At 46.7% G+C, this 20657-nt stretch overlaps 1 protein-coding gene across 1 annotated transcript in view; it reads right to left on the bottom strand.

Moving 5' to 3' along the window:
- Positions 1 to 19618, bottom strand: part of LOC119396373 (urocanate hydratase) — a 34349-nt gene extending 14731 nt beyond the window's left edge. The window contains exons 1-9 of the mRNA XM_037663571.2: positions 19361 to 19618; positions 9549 to 9679; positions 4871 to 5024; positions 4081 to 4271; positions 3203 to 3269; positions 2245 to 2301; positions 1119 to 1205; positions 908 to 996; positions 302 to 364 (exon numbers count right to left, since the gene is read on the bottom strand). Coding sequence (XP_037519499.1) covers positions 302 to 364; positions 908 to 996; positions 1119 to 1205; positions 2245 to 2301; positions 3203 to 3269; positions 4081 to 4271; positions 4871 to 5024; positions 9549 to 9679; positions 19361 to 19486 — 965 coding nt within the window. The 5' untranslated portion in view covers positions 19487 to 19618. The remainder of the gene's footprint in view (positions 1 to 301; positions 365 to 907; positions 997 to 1118; positions 1206 to 2244; positions 2302 to 3202; positions 3270 to 4080; positions 4272 to 4870; positions 5025 to 9548; positions 9680 to 19360) is intronic.
- Positions 19619 to 20657: the final 1039 nt, after the last annotated feature.

The raw sequence follows: 20657 nt of genomic DNA, 5'->3' as shown, positions 1-20657 counted from the left end.
GGTGCGCAGCAGGAATCGCTTGACATATAATTTCCGAATTAAAAGTTCGATTACACATTCATGTTGGAACCACAGCCAGAGAGAGCACGCTAACTTAGAAATAAGAAAGAACAAGTGGATCCGGACAACAGGACAGGAGAGACGATGATAGGTATTTTCTGAAAAAAATTGAGTTAGATAGAATGAACCAGCATTAATTTTATGCCACCGCGAAGCTACAAGCTGCAAGACATGGTGAGATACCTGAGCAGCTGGTCAAGAGGGAAGAAAAAGAACTTGACACTTAATTTGAATGACTTACCACAGCGTAACGATGTTTCCTAGGTATCCGATGCTCACAGTCTCCTTCATTGCTTTGGCTTTCCTGGATAAAGAATCATATTTAATACAACATATACGCATCCGTAAATCCTCTGTTTTTATGCCAAGTTTTGCTGCAAGATTAACGAGGTTAAACATACAAGTGTAACACGTGTAACAAGTATCACAAGTGTAAAAAGTCTAACGTGTAACAAGTGGACCATGCTTTATTACGCAGTCGAGGGCTTCGGATAAAATTTGGCCACCTGTTGTTTCATTAAAGACAGTGCTACAAGATACACACAAATTCCTCCAACAGTTCGGCTATTGTCTTATGGTATCCTGGAGATGTAATTACATAATCAATTAACACTGCAAACGGTGCGATCAATTGGTCGAAAAAATAGTAAACTAAAATGTACAGCCCAGACTGATTAGAATGATAACACGTTCTGCTAGAGTTCGAGTGCTACAGTTAATCTGTCGATTGATGAACTACCCGATTCCAACGAGCAAGAACTTGGTGTCAGGCAACTGCAACATTCTTTTCTTGTTTTTCTCTTAGTCACTAAGACCTTGTTAAGCTCTGGGCTTTGTTCGTACGTGCCTTATTCTCTTGATAAGTTCTTCGATATCCTCGATGACCTCATCCACCCATCCCTGCCGGTGGCGTTTGTAGGTTGCCTCCCGGGACATCTGCGGCGTAAACAAAGAAAATAATGTTTATCCATTTATTTAGTCAGTTGGTTGTTAGTTGGTCAGTTAGGTCGGCAGGTACTTTGTTATTAATTTGTTTATTATACTATATAAGCGTATACCTCAGCGATGACTCCGATGCCGTTTGCGATTACAGCTGCCTTTGCCTGAGCACCGCTCATGCCACCGAGACCGGAAGACACGAACACCTGAAAAGTCAGAAAGGTGAGTTCGCATCTTTCTTGAACTTCCTTTTGGCATAGTCAGCTTCAGGTTCACTGAACTAGAAGGGTAAGTTGGGGTCCAGTTGGTTTATGTTCATGCTGTGAATGTAGAGCGAAGCACCAAAATATAGGAAGACAGTGTGTTTATTGAACTGTAGACCTTTCTCTGTGGTAAGGGCGCAATTTTCTCCTGTTCTTTTATTATTTCCTAGTGATGTGTCTATGCGTCTAAATTGGACGTTTGGGGTAATTCGCGCTGGAGAGAAATTGGTAGACGACTCAGTCATCAGATCGAGATTGAACGATGACAGTGGATAGAACGTTGCTGTTGTAACAGATATGTAGCCGACGGCGTATCCAACATATACCAACAGTTTGGCAACGCTACCATCAATCATTAACCACGGTTTGTTCAACAACGGCCAATATTCAATGAACATTCGCCCTTGTTGGTATTACGCGAGTGAAGGCGGTAGTTAAATGGGGCCAGTGATCGCCGTTGCCGCCATCATACCCTGCTATAGAAAGAGGGTAAAAAAGTCGTAAGAAAACACTATTGTCTTCATTCTTACGCCAGGAACGTTGTACCGTTTCGTCGACGTATACGCAGCAGCCATGGGCGTAGGCAGGGGAGTGCAAAAGGGGCACTTGTTACCCTCAAGCCACACCGGCACTTGCCCCCCACCCAAGCTATGCCAGCTCTTCCTCCCCCCCCCTCCCCCAGCCGCGATGTAACACGGGTTTGCACCCCCCAAGGCGAAATCCTGCCGACGCCCATGGCAGCAGCGCAATACGATTTCTGCATTTGAGTTACTCGACTGAACATCACTCCTCAATCTGCTACATAGTTTTCTCTCCTTTTCAGTCTTACCACAAATAATTGCCACCTGCTTCCCACAATTTTAGTTTCTTAATTTGGGACGTGGCACGGAAAATGTATTCGATGAATTGTTGTAGGTCTTATAAGAAATCAATTCTGAGTCTAAATGCGTAGCCAGAGCGTCACTCTTGAATATCTACTTACTTTTCCTCGAAGGTCTTCGAGATTAAGGTACTTGCGTCCGGCGTTCATCACGGTGATCTAGAATAATAATAATAATAATAATAATAATAATAATAATAATAATAATAATAATAATAATAATAATAATAATAATAATAATAATAATAATAATATCTGTGCTTTAACGTCCCAAAACCACGATATGATTATGAGAGACGCCGTAGTGGAGGGCTCCGGAAATTTCGACTACCTGGGGTTCTTTAACGTGCACGTAAATCTAAGTACACGGGCCTCAGACATTTTAGCCTCCATCGAAAATGCAGCCGCCGCGGCCGGGATGCGAGTGATCTAGAATATGTAGTTGCAAAATTGTTCGACTAGCATTTTCTGTGCGGAGTGACTCTTTGACCGCCGTTATAGGGCCCCTAAACCACCCAGAGGTCGAAATTTAGTTGTGGTGTTGCGGTTGTGCACGAGTCTACAACGAACACGTAGCCGCGAGAATTTTTCGAAACGGTGCACTAATAACGGATTTACATGGCGTTTGATGATACGAAAGAGGCCCTCGCTCGTTCCGCTCTTTCCTTCGCTATGCTCCGTTTGTCGGCTCGTCTCTCCTCCTGATCGAGTGCTCCTCCTCACCCTGCGAGGAGGGAGAGCGACGAGCGCGCGTACCTGCGAGCAGGCAAATAGGCTCTTTTTGTGGGTGACGTGAGCAGACGCGAATGTTGACGTCACGGTGAACGCTGGGGATTACGGAAAGACCAGGAGATGATAAGGAATTGTTTATTGGAATTTGTGGCGCGCCCGCAACTTGTAGCGCCGCCGCTTTTGCAATGTTGATCGTGATGGCGTTCTGAACTCGATGCGCGTGTTTACTTGAAATGTTTAAAAAAATTGTCGGATCGGTTTAGGAGCCCTTTAAGTGCGTACAATTCTGCACAAACAAGTATAGAATAATGCTGTTTGAAAACCGTACCGTTGTTCCGTGCACGATACCCTGTGGCCCGATGTAGCAGTAACTGCCGGCAGTCATTTGCCCATACCTGGAAACGCAACAAAATATCACCGTGAAGGCGTGCGATCCTCTCTAAAAGGCTCATTGCGACTCCGCACTGGTAGGGTCGCCATATCTGGCTACTATACGCAAAATCGGCTGCTTTTGAAGGCCTGTGGTGGGACAATTCTTGGCCTGTCAATGTCACGCTCATACGTACACTTTGCTTGTGAGCTGAAGTTTCCCGTAGAGAAGCGTTGAGCGGTCAAGCAATGAACTATGTGCAAAATGGATTATGGTTATCGTTGGGGATCACGCTAGGACCCAAAGTGTGTAAAACTTTCTTCGCCTCAGCTTTCCTTTTGATAGCTTAATATCTTCGTAATACGGAGTACCCTTACATTGGAGTAGGTGCACCTATTGGGAGAGTACGATAACTCTCAAAAGGGAGTCTAACGATGGCACGCATTTACTCCGGCATAAAGGAGGAAATGCATTCCCTTTGTTCATAGAATGATATACACTCTAAGAAAAATCGAGTACTTGAGGAATATTTCTGCCAGACAAGTATAATCGTCATCTGGCTTGCTCGCGTTTCCTTTCTTGAAAGCCCGGCTCTCGCCACTTTCTTATATCAAGAATGCTATGTCACGCTGATAGCGCGCACGCCGTTCGTGACCGGGTAGGTAGGGCCGGAACCGCGGTGATAACGCAAAGTACGCGATGTAGATGACGATTATAGCTGTGTGGCAGTGGCAGAAATACTCCCCAAATACTCGATTTTTTCTCAGAGTGTATCATCCAAACTTCAATTCAGAAATCGTGTCAACGCGGTTCACTTTTTCAAAACTGCCGCTCACATGGTGACCCCCATGGCAAACATGCGGTCGTAGTCCTCGTGCGACGAGTGGTTCGGGATGACCATGCCGTTTGTGATGACCACTCGTGGGCTGGGACGGGACGAAGGAAACAGGCCGAGTGGGTGTCCCGAGTACATGACCAGCGTCTGCGACTCATCCATCTTGGACAGGTAGTTCATGACCAGCCAGAACTGCAAGGAACGGCGATGAATTAGGATAAACAAATGAAAGATAATGACGTGGATAAGTAAGTGAACGTGTAACCCTATTAGACTATGTAAAAATAAAGAAGAGCTGTTATTTTTGCTGGTTGACATACATTCATAGCTGTGTGACACGAGCCATGGAGGAGTCTCACAGTGCCTTATGCATTTGCCTAAGATGACTCGAAGGCGAAAGTCATCTCACGCGGTTCTGCAGTACCTTCGGGATTGGCCCACTTTTGACCAATCGACGGTGTCATGTGATGACATCGTCATTGGACGTCATAGAGAGGTCACAGATTACGGCGACTTGTGGCATCATGATCTCATAAGGTGACATTATCACGTGACGATGATTTTTTTGTATCACTCGTGTTGATGCCGATGTCATGGGCGTCGGCAGGGGGTTGCAAACGGGGAAAGTGCCCCCCCCCCCCCCCCCCCCCAAGCGGCACCAGCACCTGCCTCTCAAGGCCCACCAGCGTTTCTCTTGTTCTGTTATTGGTCTTATAGCCATTCTGCGGAAGTTACCTTCGCCCTACTATGGCACCTCTTCAAGACTAGGAGCATACTGCACGCAGACATACCTGTGCCCAGTTGGAGAAGACCTGTCCGTTGCCGCCGTAGGTGACCAGTTCCTCTGGAAACTGGGCCACCTGCGGGTCCAGGTTGTTCATGATCATCAGCATCACGGCGGCAGCCTGCTTCGTCTTGGCCGGGTACTCGTCGATCGGGTGCGCCCTGTGAACGATGGAGAAAGAACCCGTGCAGCTTGTGTTCAGTGTTTGATCTGATGTGAGCATGTCTTGAGACACTGGTAGGTCGTCGCGAAATCCCTTGGGATGCACCATACTTACAAGGGGTGTTTAAATGAAAAGGTACGAAACGTTGTAACAACATGACCAATAGCATGGATACCTGTGCCGCTGTAGGAGAATGTAGCGAGACATCTAAGGATGCGATTGGAGTCTCTACCGTGGATCGGAGCATGCGGAGGCATCCGCATGCGCGGGAGAGAGCAGAGTAAAGGGCGCCGTCCAATTGACGCGGCAGTGCATGTGAGGACGGGATGGCGTTCACATCGCAAAGTTTGACGATTAAGGAACAGCGACGCGTTATCCGATTTCTGACAGCGGAAGGAGTTAAACCGGCCACCCTTCATCGCCTGCGATTTCCATGTGTCTGGTCCCCTGAAAAAACACCTGAAAGGGAAGCGCTTCGACTCGGACGACAAACTCAAGGACGCTGTGAAGGACTGGGTCTCGTCACGGCCACGGGAATTATGGGAACAAGGAGTCCTTCGGTTCGTTCATCACTGGGATCGTTGTGATCAGGCACATAGTGTATACTTTGAATAAAGTCTTCATTTACACCCACAGTGTCGTTTCGTACCTTTTCATTTGAACACCCCTTGAAGTTGTACATTATGCGGATGCAGCCTAGTACATTGAACACTGTAGATTGGCCCATTTATTCAATTCTGCAACTTATCCGCGTCACTTTAATTACAGTTATCTATCTATCTATCTATCTATCTATCTATCTATCTATCTATCTATCTATCTATCTATCTATCTATCTATCTATCTATCTATCTATCTATCTATCTATCTATCTATCTATCTATCTATCTATCTATCTATCTATCTATCTATCTATCTATCTATCTATCTATCTATCTATCTATCTATCTATCTATCTATCTATCTATCTATCTCAATTTTGCTGTGGTCTCGTGTATAGTGTTGATAAATGACAATGAAAGCGTAAGCTTCGTCAGTGCGTGTGTGCGTGAGCAGCATGCGTGTGCTCACGCATGCTGCGTGATTCATTGGGCTGCCATATAACACTTTCTCTTGCCTTATTTGTCATTCATGTTCTTTCAACATACCTTATATGAGTGTGACACCTCTGACACGCACGCTGCGCCTATCGCACGCGCTATGCCGGTTCGAACGCAGAGCGTTTCGAAGCATACAGGAATACCAAGCTGAGCTTATTATTCAGGAGTGAAGTTGTCGAAGGAGAAGAATATGTGGTCACTTCCCAATATTCGGGCGTTCATTGATTTGCTGAAACGAAATGGGTTACCCGTTTATGTTTTCGTCACATCCTCTTTTGAGGGGCATTCGTGTTGTGTACGTGTGTGTGTGCGCGTGTGTGTGTGTGTACTCATGTGTTGTCGTTTATGATTTTTACTTTTATCCTGTACACTCGCTTTGTTTATGTGTTTGTGGTTCGCGCTCTCGTCGCACTCACTTATCTTTTTCCTGCTACTTCAAAGCTTCTTCTAGCCAATATTGCCGAGGTGCCGCCAAAAGTCCCGTACTTTCACAGCACATAAACAACTGCAACGTTCGCCGCTCCCTGCGACCCCTCCCCTTCATTTCACCAAAGCTCTGGGACCGATCGTCATACTCTCTACTCCCTGTCATATCGCCTGGCGCCAATCTATCCACGCCATAGCGGCGGAGCCCTTTGATTGATTCCCATATCCGCCACAGCGCGAAGCCAGCGCAAGCGCCAAACAAGACATTCCTCGATGGATCGCAGCAGCCAATCAGCGAGTAAGTCGCGTGAAGAGTTTGGTGACCTGGTTTTCTATCGATAAGAAAAGGGCTCCACCCGTCTAGTCAGTTCATACCGTGAGCTCACAGTGGTTATTGTTTTGATAAATGCGTCTACCGCGAGGAGACATTACAACACACCTTCTGCAATAAGTAGGATGAAATACTGGGTGAGTTGGTGCAGATTTATCGTGACTAACAGCGCGATTAAAAACGGACGAGGACGAGAGGTTGGCACGGTACAGTGATGTTTATAAGAACGCGAACAGAACACCTCGTGACCAACCGCGGCATTGGAACTTTATTGCCAGTCTACTGAAAATGCTCTGTGCAAGTAAGCATTGTCGTAGTAGACGTATAGACTGCAAAAGTAAAACGTAACCAGTAAACCAGGCACGGGGTAGCTTAACATCCTTATCCACTATCTAACATGGAAACTTTGTTACCCATAAAGGCAACGGATGGCTGGCTGACACATTCAGACCCTTTCTTATTTATAAAGAGCGCCTCCATAATCTCTCTTCATAGCCTTTCAGCGTGCCTGAAAAACACGTTTGTTTTATCAAAAAGTGGGTGACACAATCGCGACAGTACATAGATAAATGCGAATGCGCAAAGCCTTTCAATGAACTCTGGTGTTCCCTCAACCGAGGGAATATATACTGAGCTGTGCCGTGTCCACTTTTCGTCTTCGTCCGCGTTAATCGCGCTGTTAGCCCTTCTGCGACGAAAATGGCAGTAACCACACTGGAATGTCGTACTGAGAAGTCATCGCGGATGAATGCGACGAAGGCATTGCTCAAGTTCTTGAAGACAACAGACTTGCACCGGCGGTTATAGACAATAGCGATGTTGTCACTGTGAGGAGTGTGGCTTTGTGCATGTGAAATCTTCATCTCCCTCTTTCTCTCACGCTTTGTTTACCCGTCTATCTTTCCTACTCCCCTATCCGTGTCCCCGTCTAGGGTAGCATACTGGTTATTCTGAACCGGATAACATCACTGCCTCTCCTCTTTCTCCTGTTCCTTCCTTCTTTCATGCTTGTAGTGCGCTGCCAGTGGACACGGACGAGGAAAAAAGAAATAGGAAAACAACACAGCGTGATGCGCAAACTCAGCGCACTACAAGCATGAAGACGTACCAACTAGCCCCTGTTGCCGCCTTAGCATGTATTCCTTCTTTCTCCCCCCCCCCCCCCCCCCCCCCCACACACACACACAGCACAGCTTATGCGACTCTCCTCGCAGCTATGTGCAGAGACCATCACTTTCAATTGCTGCGGCTTGGCTTGACCATGCATACACCAATGTCAGTAGAGACCATTCCATAAAGTAGAAGCATGGTCACTAGCGGCCGTAGAAGTTATTGCAGCCAAAGGCGACGGAGACGCTGTTGAAAATTTAAAAAAAAAAAACATAATTGTGCAAGCCGTCGCGTACCGCACAAGAGTGATTGAGTCTGATGTCGTGAACGTTCTCCATGCCTCTCTCTCTCTCGTTCTCTTTATGTGCAACCTATATGTACCTTCCCTTCAAACTCCCCCATCCGTGTCAACAGCGTATGGAAGCATACTGGTTAGTCTGAACCGGTTAATCTCCCTGCATTTCCCATCTCTACTGTTTCCTCGCTAATCCGCCTCTTACTGTACATGTTTTGTCATTCCATTTGTTATATATACCTATTTAGGCGCTGCAATACATACTAATGTGAAGAAAGTAAATTAGAACAGGAAATGTTCAATGTTCGGAGCAAAGCTGTCAAAGTACTAGTAAAACTTTCCTATTTTGCTAATATGTTTCGAGATTTTTTTGTGCATGCCGGTAAGACTACGCTGTGGCACATTACAAAACGAGTGAGCTAAAACATCAAGGAAAAGGCACGCAGTCTCTAATGTATTAGCCTAAGACGACTCGAACGTGAAAGCCATCTTTTTCTTCTCCGTCGATTGTCTTGTCCCCTCTTTCCTAAAGTTTTCTGCACCCAACTGGACTGCCATCGGAAGCATTGAATGCTTGCTGCCTCTCCCGTGGTTTTGCAGTTGCTTCAGGATCAGGCCACCTTTGACCAAGCGACAATGTGATGCGATGACGACATCCTTTGACGTCACGTTGTGGGGGCGTCGTAGTGACGTCATGATGACGTCATTTATTGTGGCTATCTGTCACATCGTAATGACGTCGTAAGGTGACGTAATGACGTGATGATGATTTTCGCATCACTCGTGTTGACGCCGACGGTCCCGTTTCGCGTTTGATGAGGCGTCTAAGGCTTTCGCCTTAATAGCCAGCTCCTCCAATGTCAAACCGCCGGCGTATGCATCACCACCGAACAAGATCGTCTGGAGGCGGAGCTATAGCTTAGACTCAGCGGCGCTTATGCATCTATTAACGAAATAGTTTCTTCTCGCTTCTCTTGCGCCATTTTCTTAACTGTTCTGTATTTCTTTTTTTTTTTTTGCACGATAGCAGAATAGTGTGTACAGTGCTCTATTACTTATAACTTATATCGGCGTCACATTGTCACTTTTGATCGCGATCGGGTCTGATCCAGATCGAATTTCTTGATCATGATTGGTTTCTTTGCGCAAGCTGCAGAAGCCAGCCAATCACAGTTGAAAAATTCGATCCCTAAGCGGGAATAATCGCGATCGGCAGTGCACCGTGTGACACCGGTATTATATTAATACAGGATGACTCACTTCATGGCAATGCTGGGAATGAAGCGGTACATGTAGATGTGGCCGTAATCCGACAGCTCTTGCGCGAACTCCGGCGCAAGTTGCGCATGCAGCCTCGCAGGGAAGTACCGTAGCGCATTCTTGATGGCAGTCTGAAAAAGAAAAAAGAGTCACAATGAAATGTATTTCTGGGACCGACGCCGTTCAATCTTTATTTGTGGAACGTTACTGTCATACTTGGTTCGAGAATGAATTGCCTTTTTTTTTTTAAGATACACGGAGGAAAGAGATGCGATGACGACTTTTGGGAGAGTAGACGGGTTCATACCTCTTAACGTGAGCAGGAGATGCGAATAGTAATATGGCACAAATTGAAGGCTATGAACACAGTTTTTAGAAAACACGGATGTGAGAGCTATTGTGCTTCTTTGCATCATAGGGCTGATGTTCAGAACAAGATGGACGCTTAAAGAGGTAAAAAAATTCTTGAACACGGTCTTGTCTTCAAGTCTGCGAGGTTGCAGCCTTGAAGAGCTTGTCGAGACATGAACTCCAGTGGCACCTCGGCCGCACTCAAGATTTCTTCAACTTTTGCTCATAGGTCTTATTTAGCACCTCTTTGACCTTCACTTTACCACTACGGAAATTATTCTACACAACAGCGAACTATACATATATACTATGCGCGCTATAATAAAATACTTTAAACTGTGTAGTGATTCTGGCAATGGCGTGGGCAAGAGGGATGGGGGGTTCAGCCCCAAACCCCACTCCGAAAAAAAAAAATTCTTGCTTCGCCACTGTCACCGGGGTGCAGGGGCGTAGCCAGAAATTTTTTTCGGGGGGGGGGGGGGGGGGGGGTTCAGCTATACTTTATTTATGTTCGTGCCTGCGTTTGTATGTGCCTATATTGCGTGCCTATATTCGCAAGCAAAACTGAAAAATTTCGGGGGGGGTTTGAACCCCCCCAACCCCCCCCCCCTTTGGCTACGCCCCTGCCGGGGTGGCAAGCAACCAAACACTCTTTATATATTCGTAACGTTGTTATAAAGCGATAGATGAGAAAAGGGAGAGGGAAGAAGGATAACCGGTTTACGTCCGGTCTGCTACCTTACACAAAGGAAGGGAGGTGAATGCTTCAAGAGACGTAAATAGGCGATGGAACAAGGTGTAACCGCTTCATATTTGGGTGCACATCGTTACAATTGGTCGATGAAGTCGGAAGAGATCAGTTTCTCAACTTGAGGTGGCCATCGCACGGGATATACATAAGAAGTCCACAAAGATATGAACGAACTCTGCGGTGGTAGCCTCACTAATGAGCTATGATGTTTAAGGTCGTAGGACTTTAGGGGCCCGTCTTGTAGTCCATTCACAGCCTCACGTCGCATGGTCACGCAGGGGTCAATACAGGCCTAAAACAAGGCTAACAATGCTCAATACCAGTGCAAAATAAACTAAGAGGGTCTAAAATAATATAAACTATAGAAATAACCAAGACTTAATCGCAGTAATTTGTCTAAAATCGCGAGAAACGCTTCTGAAAAATGCGGCTGATGCCCGCGCCGCGCGAGAGAGGGCGCCACCACCTCGGATAGCGCACGATTGCCAAAGGAATCGAGGGTTGCCCATGCTACGCATTTCCTCAGGTTTCACGGTTGTGCAGCTCCATTAAGCGCAGGATTTAGAACTACACCAATACCCATACAAGAAAGACAGTGGCGCAGCTAGGATTTAGCGCAGGATTTAGAACTACACCAAGACTTATGCAAGAAATACGTTAGTGCTACATTAAAGGGGCCCTGCAACACCTTTTGAGCATGGTCAGAAAATGCTGCCGATCGGCTGCCGAAAACACGCGAGCCAAATATTATTGGCCGCGAGATCGACCTACAGGTGGCAGCACCGTCGCCGCGTTAATGTGGAGAGGCGGTCGGAGGCGCGGATACAAATGCACAGAGCGGCGCTTCGTTGTGAGCGGTTTGAGCCGATTGTCGGCGAATAAACTGCGTTGATTGCAGCTTACTGGTAATATATACGCTCTTCATTGTTGAATCGATGCACGAAGATCATCCAACGTTACTATTACTAGTGAGAGAAACGCAATCTGCCGATGAAAGGGATGCTCGCCCTGGATGACAGTCTGCGCTTACGCACTATATGACGTTTTTTGTTATCTCTGTACGTGTTTAGCTTGTGTTTTGTACGCACTGCAGTAGCACGACTGAACTACTTAAGTGTTTACTTCTTGTTCATTTGTATACCAGCCCATATTCCTGTGCAATGAGTTCAATAGCACTGCTCACGCGAATACGCATATATACACAGGTAAGAGTTTAGCACAGAGCTTTCATCGATCGATTACGTGCACGACAATGATGCAACAAAGGTCCGTTTATTTTATGGAACATGTTTTTTTTTTATTTCAAACTAATAATGTCCGCTGCCTTCCATTAATTTATAACAACTCCACACAAATGCTCAAGATAATGTAAAAAGAAAGGATGAGGTTTTGCGTGAAATTATGCGACATAAATGTAAGGCACGCCGTCGGGATTAATTTTGAACATCTGGGTCCTTCAATGCGTGCCTAAATCTAAGCACACGGGTGGTTCTGCATAAATTTCGGCCCAAGTTAAAATTGCGCGCGGCAACTCTGTTTTATCACTGCCGTGTCATTCCATTGTCTGTTTTTATCTTTTCTTTTTTAGAGACAGTTTGAGTACCGAAGTCTCACACTTCACTTGATCGAAATATTTCGCTGTAGCGGGACCACGACCCTACAATAAAAGAGCATCTTAAACACAACTAAAGTTCATCATGAACTGGAGTGCCGCGGTTATGCACCTAACAACAACGCGAAAGTGCATGAGCCTCGTTTTTGTTTACCACCGAGTCGCTGAAACGCTGCGTTCACACACTATTTAATGTTCCTCATGTTTGGGACTATGCCAAGCGCACTTTAGGGTGTGCTTGAACCAGAAAGCGGGACCAACACTGAAATGATTCTGGCGAACGCAGGGTACGACACCAATTCACAGCCCTCTCTAAAGTCGCACTCACTGATCTTATTACAATGCGCATGCAGCCGAGCAAGCTCATTTGCTTCTGTGCACCGTGTTAAGTATACGTGCGAGCAGTTAAACTCGCGCTAACACAACAGAACAAACCGCCCTTTGAGAACGTGCAGGACGTACGCGCACATGTAAACACGACGTGGCTAGCAGACGACGCAGGGAGCAATCCACACTAGGCGCGCTTCAGCCAGTAGCCGCCAGGCGGCGACTCCGCTCGATCTCGCGGCCAATAGCGCTGCACGCGACGTGGAATTTACAATTAATTCTCAAAGTCAGCGAAAAATCGCTCTCTTTTCTCTCTATAAATGACGCCTCATACCCAAATTTCTGCGCCACATACCCCAGCTAAAAATCGCTCTGTTTTCTCTCTACAAATGATGCCATATACCCAAATTTCTGCGCCATATACGCGGCGATTGGCTGATTTGAGCATCGTGGGCTGCGTAGTTGCCGTGGCCGCCGCGGGATGCCGCCCCGCGCCCACGCGCGCTCGCGATCACACCGAAAGTAAGCCGCGCGTTCGGAAAAAAAAAAAATTGGTCGCGTATCTGCGTGCTTCGCTACAAATGCCGTGTAAAGACGATAGAAGAGGCGCTGTGTGAGATATGAACGCCATCTGGCAATACGTCGGGAAACATGAGTGCTGTGTTGCGTGCTGGTAGTCCCGGCGCAGCAGCAGGCGAAGACCTTTGCAGAGAAAACGTCCGCACTCAACGAGTACTCTCCACACACTCTTTTATTTACACGTCGCCTGGGTAAAACAGGAACGCCAGAGCGGCGCCCACAACCGGCAGCCTGAAGGCCGCCCACAACGCTGCTTTTTCATTGTTTAAATATTTTTTTTCACCTTCTTGGCCTTCTGAGGCGGGGGGAGCTTCGCTCCTCCGCCTCAGTAAGGGCGGCCACCCCGGGTATAGCGGAGCAAATTGCGGTAGCGTTGGCCTTGTCTGACCCAGAGCGTTCCTACATTTACACCGACTCGAGGGAGGCAATCAGAGCTTTCGAATCGGGCAACCTCGCTCGAGAGGCGGCCTCCATTCTAGAGAAGAGGGCTTGTACCGGCTCTCATTTTATCACTTGGTTTCCTGCACACATGGGGAAGAACGTTCTCGAGGGCTTCCCAAACCTCAACGAGCTGGCCCACGATCGTGCGCGAGAACTCACGCGCCGCGGCGGTCTGGAGGCTCCGGAGGGGCAGGAAGAGACTCAGCAGAATGATCCACTTCTGACATTTAATGAGGTAACAAAGCATTACCAACTTGGCAGGAGAGTCTATCCTCTTCCTCACCCGAAGCTCAGCAGAGCTCAGTCAGCTACTCTGAGAATGTTGCAGACGGGGTCTTTCCCGTCGCGGGGCATTCTCAGTAAGATGTACTCGGACGTTGACCCCGGTTGCCCCGACTGCAGTGAAACCTTTTGCTCCATGGCTCACATGCTCTGGCGATGTTCCGCGTTGCCTCAAACCCTTCTCTCCAGCGAAGCCGAATGGGAGGAGGCCATCAGAAGCACGGCACTCCGACAGCAAGCCCAGGCTATCCAGAGGGCCCAGGAAAGGGCGGAGCGTCACGGCGTTCTGTCCTCTACGTGGGCGCGGCCAGCAGTTACAACGGCCTCCCGTTAGGGGGTTGTAACTCCTCAGGATCCAATAAAGTTCGTTGTCTGTCTGTCTGTCTGTCTGTCTGTCTTGGCCTTCTCAAAACTAAAGTTTTTCAACACCAACCCATGGCATTCGTACAGTGCAATACAGAACCGAAACCGAAACACAACAATGAGCTCGTGCGAAGGGCACGGAGGAAGGCAAATTTCAGCGCAGTCGCATTTTCAGCTTTGTTGAAACAGCGCTCACTAGACGACGACGAAGTAAACGAAGGCACAGGACAGGCAGCGTCTGTCCTGTGCCTTCTTTTACTTCATCGTCGTCTAGTGAGCGCTGTTTCAACAAAGATGAACGCATACCAACTCGCTCAAGCTTCCATTCTTATGCATTTTCAGCGCAGCTTAAGAAACTAGGGTCCTTAAAATTGCGTATGTATGCATTTTCTATTAAAGGAACACGCCACCTAATACTTACCTAGTGATGTTGCACCTCAGATATGCATGATATTTACTTTTTGATCGACAACGTTGACAAGTATGAACAGCCGCACCAGTTCAAGACGGCTGGCCCTTGGGCAAGTGGTTCAACTTTGGCCGAGTGGCTGAATCAAGGGACGTGCCGACAAACAGAAAGACAGACAGACAGAAAGACAGACCAAAATTTCTGCGTTTAAGTTCCCCAAGAAAGACTATCGTCTTTAAAAAACGAAAAGAAGTGTTCAAGGTGATGACAAAAATTACTTGGCGCAATACAAGCATGGCACACAAGAAAGGTACGCAAGGGACAAGCGCTTGTGTACCTTCCGTGTGTGCCGTGTTTGTATTGGGCTAAGTAATTTTTGTCAGTATGCACCAACTAGGCCCCCCAAAAGTCCCACCAAGGTCATGACGCGCGCTTACGAAGGGACGCATCTTCTTGCCCCATTATCATCCCCCTCCCAGTGTAGCTTTCAGCGCGCGCGCGCTGGTACGAAAGGAGAGAGAAAGCGCTTGGAGCATGCGATAAATCCCTGTAACTCCGCTCGTACTTGACTTGATTCTAAAAATGTTTGCGGTATACGACTTGTGAATTAAGCGTCTTGCGCTAATAATGAGACTATTCTTTTATAACTGAGAAAAAATGTCGCAGGGCCCCTTTAACGGCAGAATTAGCGTTACATTAAGCGCTGGATTTATAGTTTTACCTGTGCACAAAATTCTGGGACCTTGGACATGTGCTTTGAGGGCGCAGAAGGCAACTAAAGCGCTTCTGAAATACCTAAAATCAACAAATCTGTGTGACCGCCTGTAGACTGGATATGTTCCCCCGAGCGTGCTTGTGATTCTCTCAATCCCTCTCTTTTCTTCTGTCTCTATCTTCGCCCCTTTATCCCTCTCCCCCAGTGCAGGGTAACAAAAGGAACGTGTGCCTCTCCTTGCTTCTCTTTCCCTCTAGGGTTTTTTAGAGCAATCATGCAAACAAGATTGCGTGATTGTTTACCCGGTTTTATGGTGTCAACTAAGACTATAGTCTATAACTCGACCAAGTGTTCGTGGTTTCCTCCGCAAAGTTGTGTGTTCTTTTTTTCTGAAGTACAAAACCATTTACCATAAGCTTGCTGGCTCGTTCTGCCGTCGTCGTTGCCACCGTAAACTTCAAAGCACCGAGTTGCTGCAAGAACCCTTCGCTACCGGTCGTCTTTTCGAAGCAAAACTGCGATTCGGCCTAGTTGGAACATATTCATCTTGAAATATTTGCGCAGGCACGATTGCTTGTGTGTATCCCTTCTGTGTCCCCGTGTGCCTGCGCAAATATTTGAAGACGTCTTTTCGAGACACTCGATGGTGTCATCGTCGACAGAGACCGCTCCTTCGGGCCAGTCGCGTAGTCAGGGGGTGGCACACCGGGCCCGTGCGCCCGGTGAATTTAATGCATTTAAATTAATTAAGTTTACGCTTCTTTTGGGCTTCTCCGCGAAAGTCGCGCCGCTATTTTGGGCTTCTTTTGTGATTATTATTTGCTTGTTAGCTCCGTAGCATGGAGGAACAAAAAAAAAACTAGGAGGGAGCGTCACGTGACATTTTTGAAGCCCAGCAAAAAAAAAAAAAATGAAACAGGGGCCTGCCGGGAAATGAGTACCCCTACGTGATAGGCGAGCGGTGAGTTTTGGAGTACGAGGGGAGAGCGGCGTCCGAGGAGGTTGGCTTGTGGACGCTAGGCGCCCGCGCTACTCAAATTTTGTTTTTATTCATGAGCCCGCCAAGAAAGGAAATGAAAAATGATGATGAGTGGGCGAAGCTGCGGAGGTTCATCGGTAAACCGTGAATCTTCCGTGAATTCTGCCCAGTACATCATCACCGACGTGAGATCGGGCGCGTTTATACTAAAGGTTCGATGAGTTATGACGACTTGCAGCTCACTTTAATTTTACATGTACGCTGTGAATTTTCATTGTTTAGAAAACCATTGCTTTAGAAAACATCTGGCGTCTTTCGTTAAGCAGCTGGCGTCTTTTCGTTTTGCTTTAGAAACATCTGGCGTTCTTTCGTTCTGCTTTTACAAAACATCTGGCGTCTTTCGTTGGTTTATTTCATCAATCAACGGCGTTTTGAACAAAATTTTTATTGTTTTAATCACGCACAGGAGAAATCTCACCAGGCACTACCTTGGAGGTAAACAATGGCTGCTAATGGGAATGAGAGACAGAAGAAGTCGGCTTTTAGTTAACGCGCACGCTGCGAATTTTTTATTGTTCAACAACGCACAGGAAAAATCTCCCACCGGCACCACCTTGGAGGTCAAAGCGTAAGACTTGTTACGGACTACGACGACTACTACTACTACTACTACCACGACGACGACGACTATGAGGGACGAACGGGTGCCGCCTTAAGGAGCTTCGCCCCTAAAAGGAGCATCATGGGAAATGAACCTCGAACGCGAGGAGCAAGCGGCTTCAGAGGAGGTTGGCTTGTGAACGCTAGGCGTGCTCCCTCCTTTCTTATTTTTTTTTTAAAGACGATAGTCTTTCTTGGGGAACTTAAACGCAGAAATTTTGGTCTGTCTTTCTGTCTGTCTGTCTTTCTGTTTGTCGGCACGTCCCTCGATTCAGCCACTCGACCAAAGTTGAACCACTTGCCCAAGGGCCAGCCGTCTTGAACTGGTACGGCTGTTCATACTTGTGAACGTTGTCGATCAAAAAGTAAATATCATGCATATCTGAGGTGCAACATCACTAGGTAAGTATTAGGGGGCGTGTTCCTTTAATAGAAAATGCATACATACGTAATTTTAAGGACCCTAGTTTCTTAAGCTGTGCTGAAAATGCATAAGAATGGAAGCTTGAGCGAGTTGGTATGCGTTCATCTTTGTTGAAACAGCGCTCACTAGACGACGACGAAGTAAAAGAAGGCACAGGACAGGCGCTGCCTGTCCTGTGCCTTCTTTTACTTCGTCGTCGTCTAGTGAGCGCTGTTTCAACAAAGCTGAAAATGCGACTGCGCTGAAATTTGCCTTCCTCCGTGCCCTTCGCACGAGCTCATTGTTGTGTTTCGGTTTCGGTTCTGTATTGCACTGTACGAATGCCATGGGTTGGTGTTGAAAAACTTTACTTTTGAGAAGGCCAAGAAGGTGAAAAAAAATATTTAAAAAATGAAAAAGCAGCGTTGTGGGCGGCCTTCAGGCTGCCGGTTGTGGGCGCCGCTCTGGCGTTCCTGTTTTACCCAGGCGACGTGTATATAAAAGAGTGTGTGGAGAGTACTCGTTGAGTGCGGACGTTTCTCTGCTTCAGCGCTTCGCGCCAAACCGCGTTTTCGGGCTGGCTGGCGTCCCCGCCGGTCGCGTTGGTCACCGCCGGTCTTCGCCTGCTGCTGCGCCGGGACTACCAGCACGCAACACAGCACTCATGTTTCCCGACGTATTACCAGATGGCGTCCATATCTCACACAGCGCCTCTTCTATCGTCTTTACACGACATTTGCAGCGAAGCACGCAGATACGCGGCCAATTTTTTTTTTTGTGTCCTCCATGCTCGGTAGCATCTGGAAAAGGCGCATAGAACACTCGACATTGATGAAAACCAACATACGCTGTGCGGTTACCCTAAGCAATCTGTATAACCTCCGTAGTCTCTCTGGGCATGTCGCCGATTGCTTTCAGATTTTAAAAATTACGCTTGTGGGTTGGCGCAACTCGGTTCAAGTATTCTTTAAAAATTTTGTGCTTACTTTGTAACCTTTATGCAGGTACTGCGACGCAATAGGCGTATGAATGTAGAATTGTTAGAGAATTTTCGTGCTGAGGGCTTAGAGGAATGTCGGGCTTAGCCTCATAGCGGGATCGAAATGCGCATGCGCGGAACGCTACACCGCACCGTTTAGCCTGCGCACGCTGTTTCTCATACTTTTCCCGTGTTATCGTGGTTTACGCCTTGGGTTTACGTAACCGACGGCGGTGGTTTCAGCAGCCCGCTTCGAACTGAATAATTTCTAGTTGCTGTTGAAGGATTCCGCTCGTTCGTAGAAAATGGCTGAGTAAAATGGCTTCGCTTGGCTTCACGCACCTTCGACGACACAGTGTTAAGGGTAACTTAGCGGATTTATCGATGATAATAATAATAATAATAATAATCTGCACTAAAGGTGTCGTGTGTGATTCAATACTAACTCGCCCAACAGGAAGTTTGATTAAAGTAATAATAATGTTTGGAGTTTTACGCACGAAAACCACGTTATGAACTTAAACCATCTGGTGTTTAACGTGCACTGACATAGCACAGTACACGGGCCTCTAGCATTTCGCTTCCTTCGAAATGTGACCGCCGCGACCGGGATCAAATCCGCGACCTTCCGGTCAGCAGCAGCGGGCACTTTAAAGACATGTATACCACCGAGACGGGCTAGTTCTCAAGATTACATTTTTTTTCCTTATAACTCAATATCTCTCTTTGGTCAGCGCCCAATGGGCAGTTTACTAAAGGCAAACGTGGGTAACTGCCGTGTGCGCCGGTTGTTGAAGAGATCACGCATTCATATCCTCCTGCGTAATTAAATTTAATAGGATACGATGGCATCCGAATTGCGAAAACACGCCGACGTAAGGAGAAATGTGTTGAAATGTTCGACGCCCCATTGGCAAGCGTCTCGTCAATGATAAACGAAGGTCAGAGGGTCACCGCTCACCTCTGTCTCCTCTGTGGTCAGCGGAACGCGCCTGTCCGGAGCGTGGGCCAAAGCCGGGTTCCTCGACCTGGGTGGGGGCAGCGGGTCCAGTGGCAATCCAGAGCATATCTCCTTAAGCGTGCTCATCTTTCTTTTTCTTTAGAATCTCAGAAAGTGATGAACTCGAGTTTGAATTCCGTATACAGACTAGCCGACTTCTTTCTGCGGCGACTGGAGTCTTCCTCGGTGGGCAAGAGGACGAAAGTTCGCGGGACGACGGCCTGCCTAGCCTTGGCTGCCTAATCTCTCTCGTTTTACTATGCGCTCCGTTATCTCGACAAACTGCCCCCACCACCGCATCGCTGTCGCCGCCCTCCTGCCATATACCCGATCGTGAAACAATTCCGGTCTGGACAAACTGTAAGCTCGCTCAGATGTGAAGACTTCCAACATAGCCCTTGCTGAAATGCAGTGTTGTGGCCCGCGGGTAAACATAGAAAACACATACATACAGACTTATTTTGGTATGGTTTTAATCGGGCTATAAGCAAGGACAACAGAAAACGAGAAGACAGCATGTGCGCAACGTCTTCTGTTGTTGTTCATAGCGCAGTTAAAACCATTACGAAGTGAACTTAACCTACTAGCTTAACTTGGTGCTCTTCTGAAATATGCAGACTGTTGAGGAGAGCAGGTTCAACCGAAGACCTCGCGTCTGTCTATCTATCTATCTATCTATCTATCTATCTATCTATCTATCTATCTATCTATCTATCTATCTATCTATCTATCTATCTATCTATCTATCTATCTATCTATCTATCTATCTATCTATCTATCTATCTATCTGTCTGTCTGTCTGTCTGTCTGTCTGTCTGTCTGTCTGTCTGTCTGTCTGTCTGTCTGCCTGTCTGCCTGTCTGTCTGTCTATCTATCTATCTATCTATCTATCTATCTATCTATCTATCTATCTATCTATCTATCTATCTATCTATCTATCTATCTATCTATCTATCTATCTATCTATCTATCTATCTATCTATCTATCTATCTATATATATATCTATCTGTCTGTCTGTCTATCTATCTGTCTATCTATCTATCTATCTATCTATCTATCTATCTATCTATCTATCTATCTATCTATCTATCTATCTATCTATCTATCTATCTATCTATCTATCTATCTGTCTGTCTGTCTGTCTGTCTGTCTGTCTGCCTATCTATCTATCTATCTATCTATCTATCTATCTATCTATCTATCTATCTATCTATCTATCTATCTATCTATCTATCTATCTATCTATCTATCTATCTA

Source organism: Rhipicephalus sanguineus, chromosome 6 (genome assembly GCF_013339695.2).
Source record: "Rhipicephalus sanguineus isolate Rsan-2018 chromosome 6, BIME_Rsan_1.4, whole genome shotgun sequence".
Lineage (NCBI taxonomy): Eukaryota > Metazoa > Arthropoda > Arachnida > Ixodida > Ixodidae > Rhipicephalus > Rhipicephalus sanguineus.
The sequence above is the reverse complement of the archived record's forward strand: the minus strand, read 5'-3'. Positions and strand labels throughout refer to the sequence as shown.